Below are 18,348 nucleotides of genomic sequence, written 5' to 3'. Positions count from 1 at the left end.
TATTACCACAAAATATTATTTGTCTTGTTTGCTAGAGCAAACCTTACAGCCTTGGTACATATAGATATGGAAAAATTATTTCCCCGGTGACTTTGTAAGACAAGCAAATTGCTAACCATACCAGGATGAGTCACTCTGCCGCAGTCATGGCAACGTCGAAGGAACATCAATTCGGGATCATAGCTGAGAACTGCCCTCAAATTTCCTTGGAGTTTTATATTACATACACTGAATTTTCTTTCACAAAAAGGCAAATGTTTTTCCTTAAAAGAGGTTTGTCCATCAGTCTGAGGGAGAAGTCGATATAAATTGCATCTCTTCAATGACAGACCCAAGCTTCAGTGATTTACCTGAAGCCATTACTCTGCATAGCAGCTCTCACCAAGTTCAGGAGAAGCAGGGAGAATTCAAAATGAACAGGAAAAAATAATAAATAAATGTCACCCATCAGGTTTCTAACCACCTTCATTTAACCCCTCCACTCAGTAACAAGGTGCAGCCACACACAAAAGCAGCCCCAGCCAAGAGACAAGGAAGCTCCGGGGCCAGGGAGGACCTGGGCAGCATGGGGCACGGAACGGGGCTTTGGGAGGGAAGTGGGGGAGAAGAAAACAGAAATTAGCCCCCAGGCTAGGAGGAGATACCAGGGAAACAAGTTATTACGAACATGCCAGAGAACACCCTCCTGGAGAGGAAAGACCCAGGCAGGAGATAGCCCGATAACATGGGCACTGGGCAGCAGACACCTTGGTGCAGTCACTGCAATCTGGGCAGTCACTCAGCAGGCAGCTATTCCTGTGCTGCTTATTTTGGTGCACTCTGTAGGAAAAACTTAGAATTGGCAGCGTGACCAGGTAGAAGGGAAGGCAGGAACTCTGGCAGTGCTGCTGGGAAGACTGGACTGACCTGGAAGAAACGCTGTGTTTGCGGTACTCGGGCGGCGCGGCTTGCTGTACAGCCCCAGCAGTGCCCCCAGAGCAGACCCAGGGAAAGACTCAGGTATTGCTTTCCAGAAGCAGACAAGACTCCTACCCTCACTCCCGGGCAAGTCTCAATGCCAGTCTCTCCCAAACACAGTGCCAGAAGAGCACTGAGCACTTCCCAGACATCTGGGCATGAAAATTCTCTCATTTCCACTGTGGGCCCATCACATAGGGCCAGACAGCCTTTCCAGCACAGTTTGTGTGGGGTGCTCATCCCTGTAGTGAATCTGGGATTTTCACCTCTTCTAGCACCAACCCACCTAAACCTTCAAAGACTTGCCCTATATACTCCACATCCACCGGCACAGAAGTGTTCAGTTTAGATTTAAGGTTTGAATTGAGATTGAAGCAAAATCTGTGCCAAAAAAAAAAAAAAGGCAGCTAGCTGGAGCACAGACTTACCCGAGAACATCGGGAGGCTTCTGAATTATGCCAGAATCATTAACTGCCTGCAAATAAACACTACTTTTTGACCCCTTGTACTATGAAGAGAACCAAATGTGTTTTAGTTTGTGAGGAAGTTGAATTTATCATTCCTTATGATTATAAGCCATGCTCAGTTTTTTCTGCATGCTCCTGCTCAGATCCCCACAGTTAACCACTGCAACCAATAACGAGCAGATGTCAATTATGCACTTCTGTTGGAAGTCCAGGTATGAATAGAGGTACACGGATGAAATTTCCATGCTGCAGGATGAACTCATCCCTGTGACAAGGAGAGCATTACCCTACCCAGCGCAACCACATCAAGCTGCAAAATGACTCCAAAAGTTCACCTTGGCAAGGCTTGACAGCAGCCCAGGTATGGACCTGTAGGGGGTTGCAGCGTGGGTCTGGGTGCCAGGGCACAAAGAGGCCTAGGCCAACTGTCAAAACAAGCCTCAGAAGCAAACAGATTCACTCTCCAGAGCTTATGTAAAAGGCCAGAAGGAGGAAAGCTTACTTTACAGGGCTAGATAAATACTCCATTTTCTATCTTGATAGCCACTCAGGACACAAGGTTTATCCGTACCATTCTGCAGAAGCCCTGAATCCTCTCCTCCTCTGCAACTGTAAAATCATAAAACCTGTCCCAGAGCAGGGCATTCAGTTGAGACACATTTTGCAGAGGAGACAGTGTTCTTCCTCCTCCCACCTATTCACCGTTTCAGATTAACTCATCAGAACACTTTTGTGCAGGGCAAATGGGATAAAGAGTATTTCTTTCTCAAATGGCGCTAGAGAGCACTTTTTTCAGCACAATTTCACCATCTCCAGCCTAGCTTTTATCTTGCCACTTACGACCTCATCTACGCAGAAACATGTTGTCTTCCTGGCTGTTTCTGAAACAACTCCATCCCGAGTCAGACCCACTCAGGTTGTCACAGCAGCCTCCAGTCCCCCCGGCTCTCTCACACCGAACAAAGAAGTCTATTTCTGCATCTGCTACAAACTTCTGGCAAGCCATTAATTTTCCCTCTGTTTAACTAATGCTAAATTACTCAGAAGACCTGCAGCCTCTGCATTGCAGGGCAGGGACTAACTCCACATTCCCGAGGGGACTGTATTTGCCGACCTTAGGATGAGTAATTTCAGTTTCAAAACAAACCTCCCTCAGCGATGGGGCCAGGCAGGATTACACCACCGCATCACCTGCTAGCAATGGTACAAACACGCAGCTGATTACTCCATCCACCTCAAGTATAGGCATTATCCTGGGCACTACCTGTTCACGGCTACTGTAATTCCCACCCTTGAACACTTCACTGAAGACAAACAGCTATTTCCTATAATTCTCTGAAACATTTCAACCCGCTGTCCACACCTAGCTAATTTTCCAAGGCTAGATTTTAGTTAAAGCTTTTCCTTCTATTCAACTGTGAAACTCTAGGTTAGGGCTTTACAATAGGCCCTTTTGAAAGTGACTTTAATGAGAATTCAGTTGTTAATAAGCGTCCCCAGGAAAGTATTTTCTTCCTGTGAATAGTATAGATTGCTTGACAAACCACCTGTTAATAGAAACAAGGGGACCAAAAAGTTCCTTTTCTGGTCTCAGCCAACTTTATACAAAACCAATCTAGAGAAATCCTGGGAAGACTGCACAAAATCTGCACCAATATGCTGTTTCTGAATTCACAGGCTATTACTACCAGTAACAACTAATTGATTTAAAAGGCACTGTGTAGAAAAAAATCTATCTTGGTTACAAGAGAAGAAACATATAAAAATAAAAACCAAAGTGAAACAAGATACTCGTCAACTCCGCTCCATGCTGCAAAGGAGGCCAAGAAGTCACACACCAGAGATAAGACTGTTGGGTCGCGCCAGCCTGCACTTCTGCATCCACAGAGCAGGTGTTTCAGCACCTCAAGAAGCAACAAACCCACCATTTTCAAGGCATGCAAATAAAAAAAATAATTAACCTGGGTATTGAAGTAAAGGCATTTGTGGAATTAGTCCCGTTATGGCTTCCTATGATCAGACACATCCTTTCACGGTCACATCCTCACCTCCTGCCTCTCCTACCCCCATATGGGCTGATAGTCACCTCCAGGGCTTCTTGCTAGAACAGCAATTTTGGAAGCTGATGGTATTTTGGTGGGGAAGGAGGTGGGGTGTGTTAGAGCATCATGAAATGTGCTTCTCCTTGTAGCAGCAAAGCAAAACCAACCATAACACCATAGATTGAATCAAACTCTTCAACTACTTCCTAATATTTTGTTGCAATTGTTAAAAGGCTTTTTTTAAAAAAAAAAAAAAAAATCTGGCTTAAGGATCAGGTTTAACTGTATGTTATTTTACACTCAAGGCACATAGCACCTTTGCTAGAAAGCAAAGTCACAGTGCTTCAGAAGGACAGCAAAACCTCCTGTCAACGGCATCTTCTTGCAGGTTCCTGGTTTAGGAAATGAGCCTTGGCTAAAGTAACCAGGGAGCAAGCCAGACACACTAGTTTGGATCCTGTACAACCAACTGATATATAGCCCTACAAATCTGAACATGATTTTCCTTCCAAGTTTACTCGATTCTCTCTAGTGAATCCTCCAGCATCATCCACACCCAAAAGCACGGTGTTTTTGGAGGGAATAAAACAGCTGAGCTGAGCATTGTCATCCAAGTAAGAAATTTAGAAATAGCAAATTTAGTAATTAAGCCTTTAAAATTTCAAAACCAGTGAACTAATAGACCACCTTTAGTTTAAGTATGTTAAATGACAAGTTATTGGTGCCTCATAGACCTTCACATGTATCTGAGATAAAGGACAAACAAATGAGCTTTCTACCACACAGCGACCCAATGTGAATAAGCTAGTGTGGAAAACAGGGTTGCCAAGGGCTTTCTGTTCCATACAGTAAACACAATTGGGGTAAAGTAGTAATAATAGCCATTTTACCTACACAAATTCACGTAATAGCAGTTTCGTTTCTGTAGAGTTCATTCCAGGACTTGAGATCATTCTCTACCAGCTTTCTGAAGGATTTTGGGGGTGGCAGGGGACAAGGGAGGAGGAGACTTAAATCAGCTCATCAGCTTTGATAAAACCATGGCATTACTGAAGCTTTCCGTCATCCCAGATCGGTTAACCAACAAAGCACTCCACTCGCCACAGGAACAGGGAGCTTAGCAAGGGGTCTCAGATTAAAACTTTAACGGCTTGAGAACCGTGGTGACAAAGCAAATCTTAAATGCTCGCTTGCAACAATTCCTGGCACCTTTACAAATGCCACTAAAGCATACAGAAGAGCTGAAGCTTTATCCTGGGGTCATTTGAGCTTCTGATGCCTGTGATCATTTGTGTCTTGAAGAAAAATGTCAGTCTCGCATCACTGCGATGAGTAAGCACTCGCTCCCGCCCGCCTCATGACGGGTAGCTACAGTCGGTGACCACGCTTCCGCTGAACGTTTCTTTTCTCCTTTTCACATCCACTTCTCCTACTGTCAAGGAAAACTTATTTTTAATGGGCCATGAGAACAAAACAGAAAAATCCAGAAGCATGGCCTCTCCTGACCTCTTCCATAGTGCCACATCAAGCTTAGCTAATGCGATGCACGACGTACACAGTGCTGGAGGGGAGCACTTTGAGAGGAGCGTGCATTACGGGATCACTTTGTAAGGCAGATAACCCTGGGGAAAGCTCAGTCCACCTCAGAAAGCTCTGGTTAAAATAGGCATAGAAAACTAGCAGAACTGGCTGGTAAAGATGATGCGTTCTGAATATATTTAAAACCCAAGGGCAGACTTAGAAAATTAAAAGAAAGATGCAGAAAAACTCTGTAATTTCTAGCGTGCATTTCTAGCATGGAAAAGGTTGTCTTACAGTTCACTTCCCCACAGCTCCAAAGCACTTTCTCAGTGCAATTTCCATCAACTACAGCAGGTCTAAATTACAAGTTAAAAAAAAAAAAATCTTAGCTCCATAGAGGCAAAGAAACCGAAATGCGATCCAAGTTATACACTGATGTTAGAATATCTCTGTAATCTGTTAACAAATTCTGCGCTCTTGCTACTGCTTCGAAACTGCTTCATGATGCCAAAAACCATGAGCTTATTCTCTGTCCTACTTTTCAGAACTGAAAGCAGAGATGAAAATAGAAAGAATCAATTCCATTTCACTCCTGCAACTCTGAAAAGCTTCAAGTAGCACCAGAAGCAAGCACGGAGGCTGTCAGAGGAGCAAATGCTCTCCCTGGCTGAGTGTCCCAGTGGCTATGCTGGAGAGCTGTGGTCCTCAGGTGTGAGCCCTGAGAAGACAAAGGAGAAGTTTGGCATTGTGGACCACTTTACCGCTTTCAGACGGGAACATCCAGGCTGCCATATCCAGAATGACTCAAGGTTGGGATGCTTCCCTGAGAACCTAGAAGATGTAGATTTGACTGAGGAGGATCCAGAAATCAACATCTGTCATTTCTGGGCATGTGCTCTGAAAATTCGGCCATTACTTATAAATCAGATGAGATCCCCCAGGCTCACCCATCTGTTTCATCCCCCAGAATAACAGCAGCTACAGCAGGTCACATCAAAGATCCCAGCAAAGCAGTATCCTGTCTGTAACAGGACCAAAACAGATGTGCAGGAAAGAACACAGAAAAGAAGGCAAGCATATGGTGCTTCCCCGAGCATCAGCTGTGCAATTTTCCACCGAGCATCACAGCTCAAGGAACCCAAATTACTGTAAGGATGAATAGAGCGCAATTTCACTCATTTCTCACCACTCTCATCCGAAAGCACAACCCCTGTTTGCAATTTTCTTAACCATCAGTAATATTCTCTAATAATGTATTCAAGAGTCAGATCCCTTTCTGGCTCACTGACAAACATCAGGGCTGGTGAAAGGTAAGCAGGATGAAATCTCTCTGACTCCAGACCTATAGGGTTTTTCATCCTTCACATGGAATAGCAGAGCTCAAGGGTTACTAACTGAAGTGGTAATCCTACCCCCTATCCGCTCAGTTCTCAGCTGCTAGGCAGGATATGTAGGCTCTTTGGAGGCTGCCAAGAACACCAAAACAAAAGCAACTGTCCTCCGAACCAAGGGGGCATTTCCCATGGCTCAGGGGGCAAACACCACTGTTTCATCTCTATTCCCCCAGGCAAGACCCAGGTGAACTTAATCTCAGTCAGAGGTGCCTATGTTGGACAGAGGCAGTTTGTTTGCTTTTTCCCCCTCTACTGTATAGTTTCCTGATTTGCAGAGGACTAAGAGGGAAATCCTTCATATCCCGCTGCTCAATCACAAGCTAGCTCTTGCTGCCTAGTCAATTATTTCAAAACTATTGCACCTGCTATCCGTTCATTACTTTATTACTTCTGGTTGGATAGGGAAAACATCATAAATCCTGTGTATAAATAACTCTACTAGAACAGCAGGAGAGAAAATAGGACAGAGTTCGTTAGCCTGTCCCTCTGCTCAGCACTGAACACCACCTCAAACAAAAGGATTTGTTAAGATATTACACAAATCTTTTAGCCTTTCCAGGGAGCACAATCACCCTTTCCTTAGTAGTCAACACTACCATTTGCTCTGTCTCAGTACGGTGAGTAATTCACGCCCTTTGTTTCAGAAGATAACTTTATACACTTGAAAATAGCTGTTGTTTCTTCCCTTAACCATTCAATCATTTTGTTTTATAGGTTAATATTTCTAAACACCAGCCAGCCATCTTTTTGTCCTCTTCTCTTCAGGTGATCTGCCTCTTCCTTCAAGCATGCTGCTGCATGCTGATACTGAAGCTTTTCAACCATCAGGAATGCAAAGATTTCTTCACTCAAAGCATTTTAATAACACTTATTTCCGCAACTGCATGCCATTGTTAAGGTGTGTCCAGCTTTTGATCTCCATCATTCTTTTTCTAGGAAACTGCTGTCCAGACCCCTCTCTGCATGCAATTTATTAGTCAACAGCTCAAAAATTTCTCTCCACTTTAACGCCCTGAACTTCACTCTTGACTTTGTACTTTATTTGATTTCAAACTTCCTACCCAATTGTTTTCCTCTATCACTTGAGTTCTCTCACTTCTATCCTTCCTCTCTTTTGTCTAGTGGATTTAACAGAAAAAAAGACAAGAACTCTGAGTTTATAGAAATAAATATTTTATTTTACAGTCCTAAGACAGTCTGAAGGCATTAACTGCACAGATCCCCTATTTAAAGTCTCTTACACTCCTTTCTACTTCTAATGCTTGTTCTTAAAATCACCCTATAATGAAAACAAATTCTCAGTTTTGATAGTAGTTAAATATTTATCTTCAAATTTGGGGATCTCAAATAGCAGCAATTAAGAATATGTTTCTCTAACAGCCTTTTTGAGAGAACTTTTCATTAAGACCTACTTTAGCATTCTACTTCATTACAAACAATTAGCCAAACTACACGCAAGTCTAAAGAAAACTAACTCCATCCTCAGAAAGGTCAGCAGCTTGTGGCTGATCGAATGTGTTCTTTAGATGTGGGAAGATTATTTGAATTCTGATAAATAAGTGTTTAAATTACACTATAGATGTAGCACTTAAGTTCACCCTCCATCACAAAGATTCACACCTCTACACAGAGTGCCTTCCAGGGAAAAACGATTCTGCCCATTGATAAAATAGGAAAGAGTGAAAGAGAGACATTCATTATTGCCCGAGGCAAAAATGCAGAATTGGAACCCAGCCTTCATGCAGATTAGCATTCAAGCTGTTATTAAGTGTTAAGTGTTTAGTGCTTATCGTAATTTATGGTTTAAATGTCTGCTGGTAACACTTAAAATCATCCACTGTGTAAGGAGAAAGGTGGTTTGAGAATTCCACCTGGCTCATTTCCTCGCTTCCCGTTCAGTCAGCAAGGAGGGATAATGAGAAGGGCAACTCAAGACAGCACACCACGGCATCGTCGCCCAGTTTATGGCTAGTTTTGTACAAGTTCTATATTGCTAACAGCACATAAACCTGGGCAAGAAATCTCTTATGTTAAATAGAAAGAGTAGAATCAGAGGAGTATTCAGGAGAGATTCAGGGAACAGAAGTGCCTTATTAACCCATAGCAGAAATTCAAAAACATTTTAGCAAAAAATTATGCTTACAGGGAAGCCAGGAAGATTATTTTCCCTCGATGTGCAGACTTACTTTCCCTCTTCTGCACACTTACTGCTAGGATAATTTCATCACTGCAGTAATACAGACAAAACCGCCACAGTTTTTGTCATGTGAGAAATCATGAACACATTTCTATTTTACAGTAACCAAAATCTCATCGGTGTTATTGTGGTCTTCAAAAAGCAAAAATTGAGTATTTTAATCAGGTTTGTCACTTTGGCAGCTTTTTAAGAAATCCAGTAAAATAAGTACGTGTTTTAAAGAGAGCAAAAAAAAAATCAGAAATAATTTGAAGCAACAGCATTAAAGAATCATCTTTAATGCTAACAACACCATTTAGTGCTTAGTATAATGTCTCTGATGCACTTAGGGACAAAAAGAATTAAATTCAAGACTGTCACTCTTAGATTTGCAGGAGAGAGGTATAATGTCAAGTGAATTAAAGAAGATGGATGATTTTTATGGATTCAAGGGAGCAATCATAGTCTTCAGGACACATAAAAATATGGCAGTTGCAGAATCAAGATGGACAGCAGGGAATGTAAGGAAGAAGAAAACCAACTCCCACGTCTGGAAATAAAGGTACATACAATCAAGCCTTGACTTTGAGTCCTAGTGAGCAGGATATACGACATTTTAAAGTGCTTTAAAAATTCAGACTGTGATTTATTATCAATACCACTAAGCGATTTCCACTTTACTGAATACACGTCCTGCATTTCATGTGAACTTTTTCCAGACACACAGAACAGCCCTACCATAAAACATGCCAACACTGATTAGAAGATAAAGGAAGAGAAGCTGGTAAAAGCCTGGTATAGATCAGATCAGATAGGCGCAGAGAACAAAATATTTTCTCTGTATGCATCAATCATACAGAAAACCCCGAAGGACTTGGTGCTTAATGGAGAGTTTTAGCTTCTAAGATACCAGTTAATGCAGATAGAAAAGAGTTTTAATTTTCTTACCTGGGGGAATTTGCGTTTGATAGATGTCAGTGCTCCCTCTGGGAGTTTGGCAAGTTCTGAATCTCTGACTGCATGAACAGTTGTGGCTCTAGGTTGATGGGTTAATGCCTCTACCTGAAAGAACATAGCCAAAAGATTAAAGATCATTAACATGTCGTAAAAATAACATGTCAGGGTGAAGAAACTGAACAATTCCCAAGGATTAGACGATCATACTTTTTGCTGACATACATTCAGAACAGAACATTATTTTTGCCCCCAAGAACCCTTAGAGCCAACTTACTGAAGGCACATTTGTCTGCAGCAAGTATCAGTATCTATTCAATCCAAATCTCCCAGATGCACATTCTGCTATCTGACAGCTTCAGTTTTTCCACAGACCGGAATCCATAGCGCCAAAAGGCAGACAGTATTAAAGTAGTTTTGTCTGAGCTTCTGCAAGTCCTTACACACAGCGAATCTCTGCAGCAAGCAGAAGTATTTTTAAGGCTTGCTAGAAGAGCAACCAGGGGGACACAACGAACTCCATTATCACAACAGAAGTTAGATGCTTTTGCTGTATCTTTTCATCCTTCATTTTTTAGTGGAAAAGAAAAAAAAAAGCCATCTAAGAGAAAGAAGAAAACTCACTCCTCTATTGCTTTTCCTTTCCTTCCTCCCCCCCACCCCATGCCACCCTGAAATACTTCAGTTTTTACTCTCAGAAGCTGAATACCAGAAAACTTGCAAAAACCAAGGCTTTCTATACATTAAAAGGGAAGAGGAGCAAAATCAGCACATTTTAGCCAGACTGGAGCTTCATTTTTCCCCCGGTTTTTATACACAGGCCTGAGTATCTGTGCTACGTACACACAAAAACAAGTATGCCACAGCCTGAATACAGTACCCAATTATTTAATTTAGAAACATTTAATTTATTGAAAATAGAAGTTTAAAGAAGAAAATGATCATGCGATGAAAATTAATACCAAAATATTTTCCTTTACAGGGAGAGCTGACACAAAATAAATAAAAAAGGGCTGTAAAGCCCTGCTCCGCGAGATGCAGCTGTGTGCTGAATCCCCTGCTGTACCATCCGCACAACCCTGAGCCCATCACCAGCTCCTATTTTGTTTTGAAATGCAGAAATCAAATTCCCTGGTGAAATATTTTCCCATGCTTAATGAGATAGCCTGCTAGGCGAGATGGCGTCACTCGGAGCTCAGGCGTGAGCTCCAACATTTAATTGCTTAGTAACAGCCTGGTGCACAGTTTTGCAAGTTTTAGCACTAGGCAATGTTTACCGGGTTTAATATCCATACATCATGCATTCAGAGAAAAACGGTGGCCGCTGGAGCAGCTGTAATTACTGAGGTTAATACACAAACAACAACAAAATCCTCGCTCTGGCTGCAATTCGTGGGCACTTTTTAAGTGTCATTTTAAGTTGTCCAGCAGAAAATGGAACAAATAATGCATCAGCTTGCAATCACTTCTTACAGATTTCATTTGAAAGCTTATGTTAACAGCAAATTCCAACAGAAATAATGCCTTCATTACTGGAGTAAGGGCTCAGACACACACAGTTTCTATAATGTACATAACACGCTGCACATCGGCTAAGCTCTGCCAGGCATGCACTTCTGCCTGCACTACAAGAAGATTAATTTAAAACACACAACTCCATGACCCCCCTTACAACAAGAGTGCTGTCTTGGAAGACTACATGTGCACAATGACAGTTCAGACAGCCTGAACATTTAGATCTCCAAAACTTGCAATTAGTCCAGAAAGCTGAGATCACAGCCTGCTAATAATTAACTCCTTAAAATAGGTAGTAGAGAAGAGCTTATATCAACAGAAGGTGTGTCGTGCACAAAAAAAACGCACAAGTAAATTTGAAGTAACTCCATTTTGCAAGATGTAGGTTTTTGTTCAGATGCCAGGGATGTTTTATCATGTAATGACATTTTAAACCAGTTACACAGATCACAAGGTGGGAGGGAATGTCATGCCATCATTGTACACACATTTACAGGTCCCCTTCAGCCTCCCCAGACGGCTGGGTAACGTCTTCTGTTTAACTCTGTCCCCTACTACAAGCTTTTGATCACCGTTTTTGGCTCTGCCTTTTAGCTTCCTTATCCTGAAAGTGGATTAAGAACTGTAATTGTTAAAATAAAACCCTGTCTTCTGGAGCAGTCATCATCCAACTGAGTTCAATTTATATAAAGAAAAACACTCGAACTGTCTAATATCCTTTTCCATTATTTTTGTTATATAAAAGTGCATAAAATTAACCATGCTCCAAACAGGTCACAAGTCTTTTTACAAATCTAATCTTTTCTGAAAGGGAATTAAATTTTAAAACAAAGTCCCAGGGATTTTTTTCTCCAAACCGTGACTTTGTTTCAATTGTAACTTGCCCACAGGCAGAACAAAAGGGAGATGGAGACATTTTTCAAGCCTCCTTTGCAAGGAGCCATTTCCATCTCCAGAGCAAGTGGGATTTGCAACAGCGGTGTTACGCACCCCTGCAAATGCAGCAGATTTGTTGAATGTAATTCCCACCTGATTACAGAAAATGCATCTTGCCCATACATACAATATAAATCTTGCCATCAGCTTTAATATTCTCATGCAAACACATGCTGGTATTGTAGCATGGAAGCATCTGGGTCCCAGGCACTGCAGCAAGAAATTCAAAATTTGCTTTCCCCTTGGATATCATCATCTGCATTACCAGCACCTATTTTTAGCAGTTTTCCCAAACTATTCATATAATACCTCTTCTTCACTGGAAGATAAAGAGTTCTCATTCAACATTCAGACCATCTGTAGGATTACTGCGAACCTCCACTGCATTCCCACATCTCCTCTCTTCACACCCTGTGGGTAAAAAGCCTTTGTTGCACCAGTTCTCAGTTCTCTGCACATGGAAATTTGCCTCATCAAATCAGCATTTGGCTATTCCCACTTTTTGGAGTCAGACACATTCGAATCATACGGCCATAGCTGTCCCTAGACAATTATACTTTCCTTCTTTCTTAAGGAATTGTTTGAGATGTTACTTATTCGAGAGGTGCAGTTTTGTGTTTTTTTTTTCTTTAGAAAGACGAGCTCCGAGCAACATGTACTTAAAAGCCTTTCAACCTCAGAGCACATTCAAACTCTTCTGGCTCCTCTGTTCAATGAGCATTTTAAAGAAGCTTACTTATTTCTTCATGTTTGTAAGTAAAAAAAGAATTAGAGATTTAGCTTAAACTTTAATATGAATAAAATCACTTGTGATCAATCTCATAAGATTATTTCTTTAGTTAGAAGAAACAAGTTCAATATCAACATCACCCACCACAGCTGCAGGAATCAACCAACACTAAGTCACCAACATAACATTAATGAACATTTCAAATAAATAAATAGCAGTATTAATTATTTTCCAAATCTTTTTCAATCTGACCCTAAGGAGGAGGAGGAAATACTGTTATTTTTATATGTGTGAATAGGTATATCTACTACCCAAGGCTCCCTTTCAGCTTCTTCCTAGACTAGCAGAATCATCATTTATCCATTCCAACATGAACACGGCAACGACGGTTGTTCCACTGTAAGAAAGAATCAGTAATCTCCTGCCCACCTCCTTTCAAATTCAAGTCAGCACAATATATTTTGCTTGAAACAAATAGTACGTCTGCCAGTCCTCTGGTTCTTCTCTCCTAACATGCATTCTTCCTCCTGAGTGACAAGCCTCTGGCCAAGTTCTTCCCTTCACTGTGTTGGGTTTACTTTGCCTTTTAATTTTTAATTCACCTGTGTATTTCCTCTCTCCCTCAAACAATCCTCTAGTTTTCTTGGAGTTCACTGAAGGCTGCAGCCTGCCATCTCTCCTGCGCTATCAGGACTAGCTATTCTTTCCTCTGCTTATTATTTAATGCTGTAAACTCAGCAAACCCACGGTAGCGCTATTTCTACTTTGAAATCAGTCTCTTTGAAACCAGTTTGCCTGAGTTTAGCAGTTATGCTAAAACATTAAATGTTCTGTTCATTGCTCACCTGTCTGCAACGTCTACCCTTTGCCTCCTCGTTTACAGCAAATATCAACACCTCTTCTCTCTTCTACCTCCATCACATCCTCAAAAATCTGTCCGTACATCATTGTCTTTACTTCCCTTTCCTTCAAGAGCTGCATGAAGCAATGCTTCAGGTGCTGTTAACAATTTGTATCAAGGAGCAGATGTAAACTGAGCGTTATATACTCTGTGGTTCTTGTAACTGATCACAAGTTTTACCATAGGTGGTTGTCCCCCCTTCACTAATGCAGTTCTGTTGTTCCTATCATTAAAAAAATAAAACCTGTAAATAGACCTATGCTCTTTTTACCATTTCTTTCAGTTAATCTGACAGGTTTTTCTCATCTTCTCTTAATTCAGTATTAAAAAGCGACAAAAACATCACGTACAATGCCCATGATTCACAACCCAAGTTTACAAGTTCCTTACGAAGAAAAAGTGTTAAAAATCCTTTAAAACAAGGGAAGAAAGCAATTTATATTCTCATGACCTCTTTTGACTTTATTTTCAACACTCACTCCTGACAGTTCTTGCAGCTCTCCAAATTGCACAGTTGGAAAGTAAAACCCAGCAAGCAGCCCCGTCTTCTGCGGGTCAGTCTCATTACTCCAAATTCCTTTTTGTGCTACATCCAACAAACCACTTTGAATATCTGCCTAAGTGTGTGAATAGTGCCAACGGAAGACGCACGGCTATTCCCCACGCTTAGCCTTAAGTGTCAGAGATGTCAAGAAGGACCTGCCCAACACCGGGGCTGGTTTATGTTAATCCATCTGCCGGCCCAGTAAAAGGTAGCGCTTCTCCACGCAAGTTCAGCCTCATTCTAACAAGTTATTGGGTGACTTCTCTAATAATCAAACAGTGAAATGCAAATAACTCCAAAATACAATTTCTTGCCTATCTTATTTCTTTCCAAGTGAGTTTCTAAATCTGCAGCACACTAGTACATGGGTCCAGTCTGAATTAGTGACGCGAGGCCGCAGGATAGTGTTTATATTCACCAGCCCACTCTCGCAGACCTTCCTCCAGCAGCCAATTTACACACTTGGGGCTCTCCTGTGCATTCCCTTCCCCTCCGTGTTTATAATACACTGCTTGCAGTTTCTCTGCCTTCATAGTTACTATCCTACCCCAGGAATGTTTTATTCTCTTATATATCATACTTCCTCCTCTCATAGCCATCTTTTCCTTGCTACGAGCTGGTAAGAAGCAGCGGTCATCTCAGCACAGGAGGAGCACCACCCCTGCGCTGCCGCCCTCCGGGCACACCACAGCAGGAGCCAGCAGCAGCCACAGAAACGTGAGGCTCAGGTCTAACAAGACCCTGGCAAGGTTAGGAGCCCAAAGATTAAGTTAAGCAACTTAAAATCCTCATCGTCCAAATCCATGAACTCCCCAGTCACTGCCTGCCCATGAGCCTGGTATTTGGAAGCTTTAAAGTTTTCATGCCCGCTCAGGACATTTGGCAAGGGTTAGCAGCCCACGAACAAGCACTCTTATGGAACAGAAGCTGGGGAGAAGGGACAGGAGAAATCCACCCGTGTTTTGATGAAAGCAGCACTGCACCTAACAAAACAAGGGCAAGGAGTCTGCTAACAGCCGAAATAGTTATGAGGCGTTTCCTTCTCTTCACCATGCACGTAACCTCGTCACCAGAGGAGGAAACGGGCTGTTCTGGGCCGTGGTGCAGCGCTGCAGCCAGACGCTTCCCGGCACAGTCCCCAGGGACTCCCAGCAGGAAGGGCAGACAGCTCCCACGTGCCAAACTGACACCTCTCACTGCTCACAGAGCGCCCAGCCCGTGCCCTGACCACACCCGGCAAAAGGAACAGCAGCACCTGGAGAAAGGGGAGGGCTGCCACAAGACACCAGGAGACAAGGCACAGGGACAGACAGACTACCCAAGGAAGTGTAGATGCACCGGTGGAGGCCTAAGAAGAAATATCAACACTGACACCTGCTGATAGTTTCGGATGCTCAAGGAACGGGGAAAAAATAAACCAGATGCACAGGTACCAGCAGCACACTCCCATCTCCAAAGCCGCCCAAGCAGCGGAGCCGTGCAGGCAGACAAAAGCCACAGACACGTGGATTGTCACAGCGGTACTTTTGCCAGGCTAGGACAGGAGACGAGGCTGCTGCGACTGGAGACGGTGATGCAACATAATAAATGTTACATGAAGGACAACCAAACACTACGTGGAACATTGTTGGTTTTTCTGGTTTAAACAAGCTGCTCTCAGGCCTTTCCTGAGCTGATTTGCACGTGAAGCAGCAAACACATGATGCTCATCTCAAAAATGTTTCCTCTAGCCGTCAGTTAGGAAGGATCTAAAATGTTAACTTGCTTGTATCTGAAAAGGACAAAGGAGGAGACACTGCTGGAAGCAATGAATGAGTGGGAAAAGCAACCAGACAAGCTGCAAATCGATGCTATTTGTGGGAGCAGGGCCAGCGGATGAATGCAGTACACCATGTACTCTTGAAAGTTGTTCTAACAACCACCTTCTGCAATCCTTTGTGTGCCAAGTTAACCCCATGACTGAGGACATCCAGCACTTCTGCTGTGCAGAAAAAAGAATCCAACCCCCTCTGTCCTATTTATATGCATATAAGTAGGATTTATATACACATGCACATATGTACACATAGATATACAAGACATGTATACACACTTACAGACACACATACATAGAATATATGCAAAAATTATGACTGAGCTTCTTATCTTTTGTAATTAAGGCAGTGGAAGTCAGGTTCTCCTGAGAGGACTGAGCCTGCATTTTGTACCAGTGCAATGACAGCCCTGTTGCAGCAGTGAATGTAACAAAGGGACAGAAAAGGGAAAGGAAATTGCTAACAGACCTACCTCGTGTATTTAAGTTTCACTCCTATTTACACGTGGCTGTAGAAAAGATGGGAAGTTGCATGCACATTTCACTCCCCTAAAAACATGACAGTGGAAACAAAAGAAAAACAAACAAGCAGAAAACCTCACAAGTATACCAAATGCTACCTGGAGCACCCACCAAAAAAGAAAAATCCAGGAAATTTATTGAAGCTGTTTGAAGAGCATACCACTGACAGGCACACTCCTGTGATGATGAAATGGTGCTTGAATTTCAACGATGGGAGAAGAGATAACAGAACATGGTGACCTGCTCAAATGCTTTCCTACAAGGAAGAGATCAGATTGTCTTTGACTCAGCTTGACATCACAGGCATACCAAACCCGGATGGAACTTGAACATCCTTCCCCATTCTTCACTGCTGACTCTTCCTCCATTAATACTTTTTTTCACCTCTGCTGGACTCTGCGTCCCACTATTCACAGGCCTCCAAGCATTTTCATGATAAAAGAGATCACAATTCTCTTCTGCTTTATGTTGCTTGCCAAAAAGAAAATTTATAACCAAGAAAAACAAAAACAAAACCAAAAACTTTTGCTAGTAACTTATCCGTACATTTTGCAAAGGCTAAATGGGACAAGGTATTAACTCTCACCGTTCACAAGCCAGCCTAGTCTGATGCAACATTTCTCAAAATGAGAAGGAGAAAAGAGCAGAAGACAAGTGAAATGCGGGATGGTCCTGAAGTTGGGATCAGAAGTTGTACCAAAAGTTAACTGATACATGGACAATAGCAATGATATTATCAAAAGGAAGCTTAGCTGGAAGCAGAAGGGAGACAAATTAGCTTAAGGAATGACAGTTTGATGAATGAAGTCACCTACTAGAAATCCAGCAGGTCACCACATCTATCACTGTCTGTCAAAGATCCTTATATTCTCTAAAGAGCATTTGGCTAAGGAGATAAAGCTCTCTGCAGTTTTATCTGTGGCACCTGCAAAACCAGATTACTTACCCACATAGCATTAATGTTCGATAACACCAGTTATGTGTTAGTTCAGTTATGAACAGTCTGCTACCTTCATCAGCTGTTAGAACTTGAGACAAATCAAGATAAAAGATAAATTGCTGTAGATAAGAGAACAAATTGTGGTAGATAAGAGAATCTGAACAACATCACTACTCAACAGCTCACACTAAGTGAGGAAGCCCCGAGGAAGCCAAGGTTCAGAAAACTCAAAGCAGTGACTTCATTCCAGCAACAACGCCCCCAAAACAGGTTTGGAAATCAGGACACTGAGCTTCTAATTTCAGTCTGACACTAATTCAGCTGTGCAAATATGAACTCATTTCTCAAGTCTTCCCATATCTCACTTCTCTGCTGGTAAATACCATTATTTTTTTTCTTTACAATTTCACACCTAAAATGCCAGGCAAGTAATAATTTTTAGTAACATATTACCAAGACAGGCGGTGGAAGAGATGGAAGGAGAACACCTCCTTCCAGAACCACATGTTCCAGCTCAATACTAAGGTGACTTCTTGGACCTCATCCACCTCCAATTTCCATAGATACAGCCTGTGCAGAGTACCTGAGATGCACTAACCTGAATTCACCTAAGATTACCTAAGATTATCTACCAACTTAAAGCTTTAGAAATTAATTCATGGCTTGAAAAAAGTTACATGCAACTAACGGGCAAAATAAAAAAGAATCCACAGTCTTCAAAATCACGAAACAAAACGGCCTTAACAGAGCAGAACTTGCCCAGTGTTAGTGCTGCTGTTGAGGGCACAATGATATTCAGCTAGCTTTGGCACATTAATACTGATAAAGAACAAAAGCCTGACAAGTGTAATCCTGATACCGGTGTTTCCTTTGAGGATTGGTATGCAATTAAAGATTTCTAGCAGTGTTACATTTCAAAAGGACAATGCTCCAAAC

At 42.1% G+C, this 18,348-nt stretch overlaps 1 protein-coding gene across 1 annotated transcript in view; it reads right to left on the bottom strand.

Moving 5' to 3' along the window:
* PNPLA7 (patatin like phospholipase domain containing 7) overlaps window positions 1–18,348 on the bottom strand; it is a 125,461-nt gene that overhangs the window by 65,832 nt on the left and 41,281 nt on the right. Inside the window, exon 20 of the mRNA XM_035341544.1 lies at window positions 9,506–9,619. Within this exon, the coding sequence (XP_035197435.1) occupies window positions 9,506–9,619 (114 nt within the window). The remainder of the gene's footprint in view (window positions 1–9,505; window positions 9,620–18,348) is intronic.

Source organism: Oxyura jamaicensis, chromosome 17 (assembly GCF_011077185.1).
Source record: "Oxyura jamaicensis isolate SHBP4307 breed ruddy duck chromosome 17, BPBGC_Ojam_1.0, whole genome shotgun sequence".
Classification (NCBI taxonomy): Eukaryota; Metazoa; Chordata; class Aves; order Anseriformes; family Anatidae; genus Oxyura; species Oxyura jamaicensis.
This window is presented reverse-complemented; position numbering and strand designations above follow the sequence as displayed.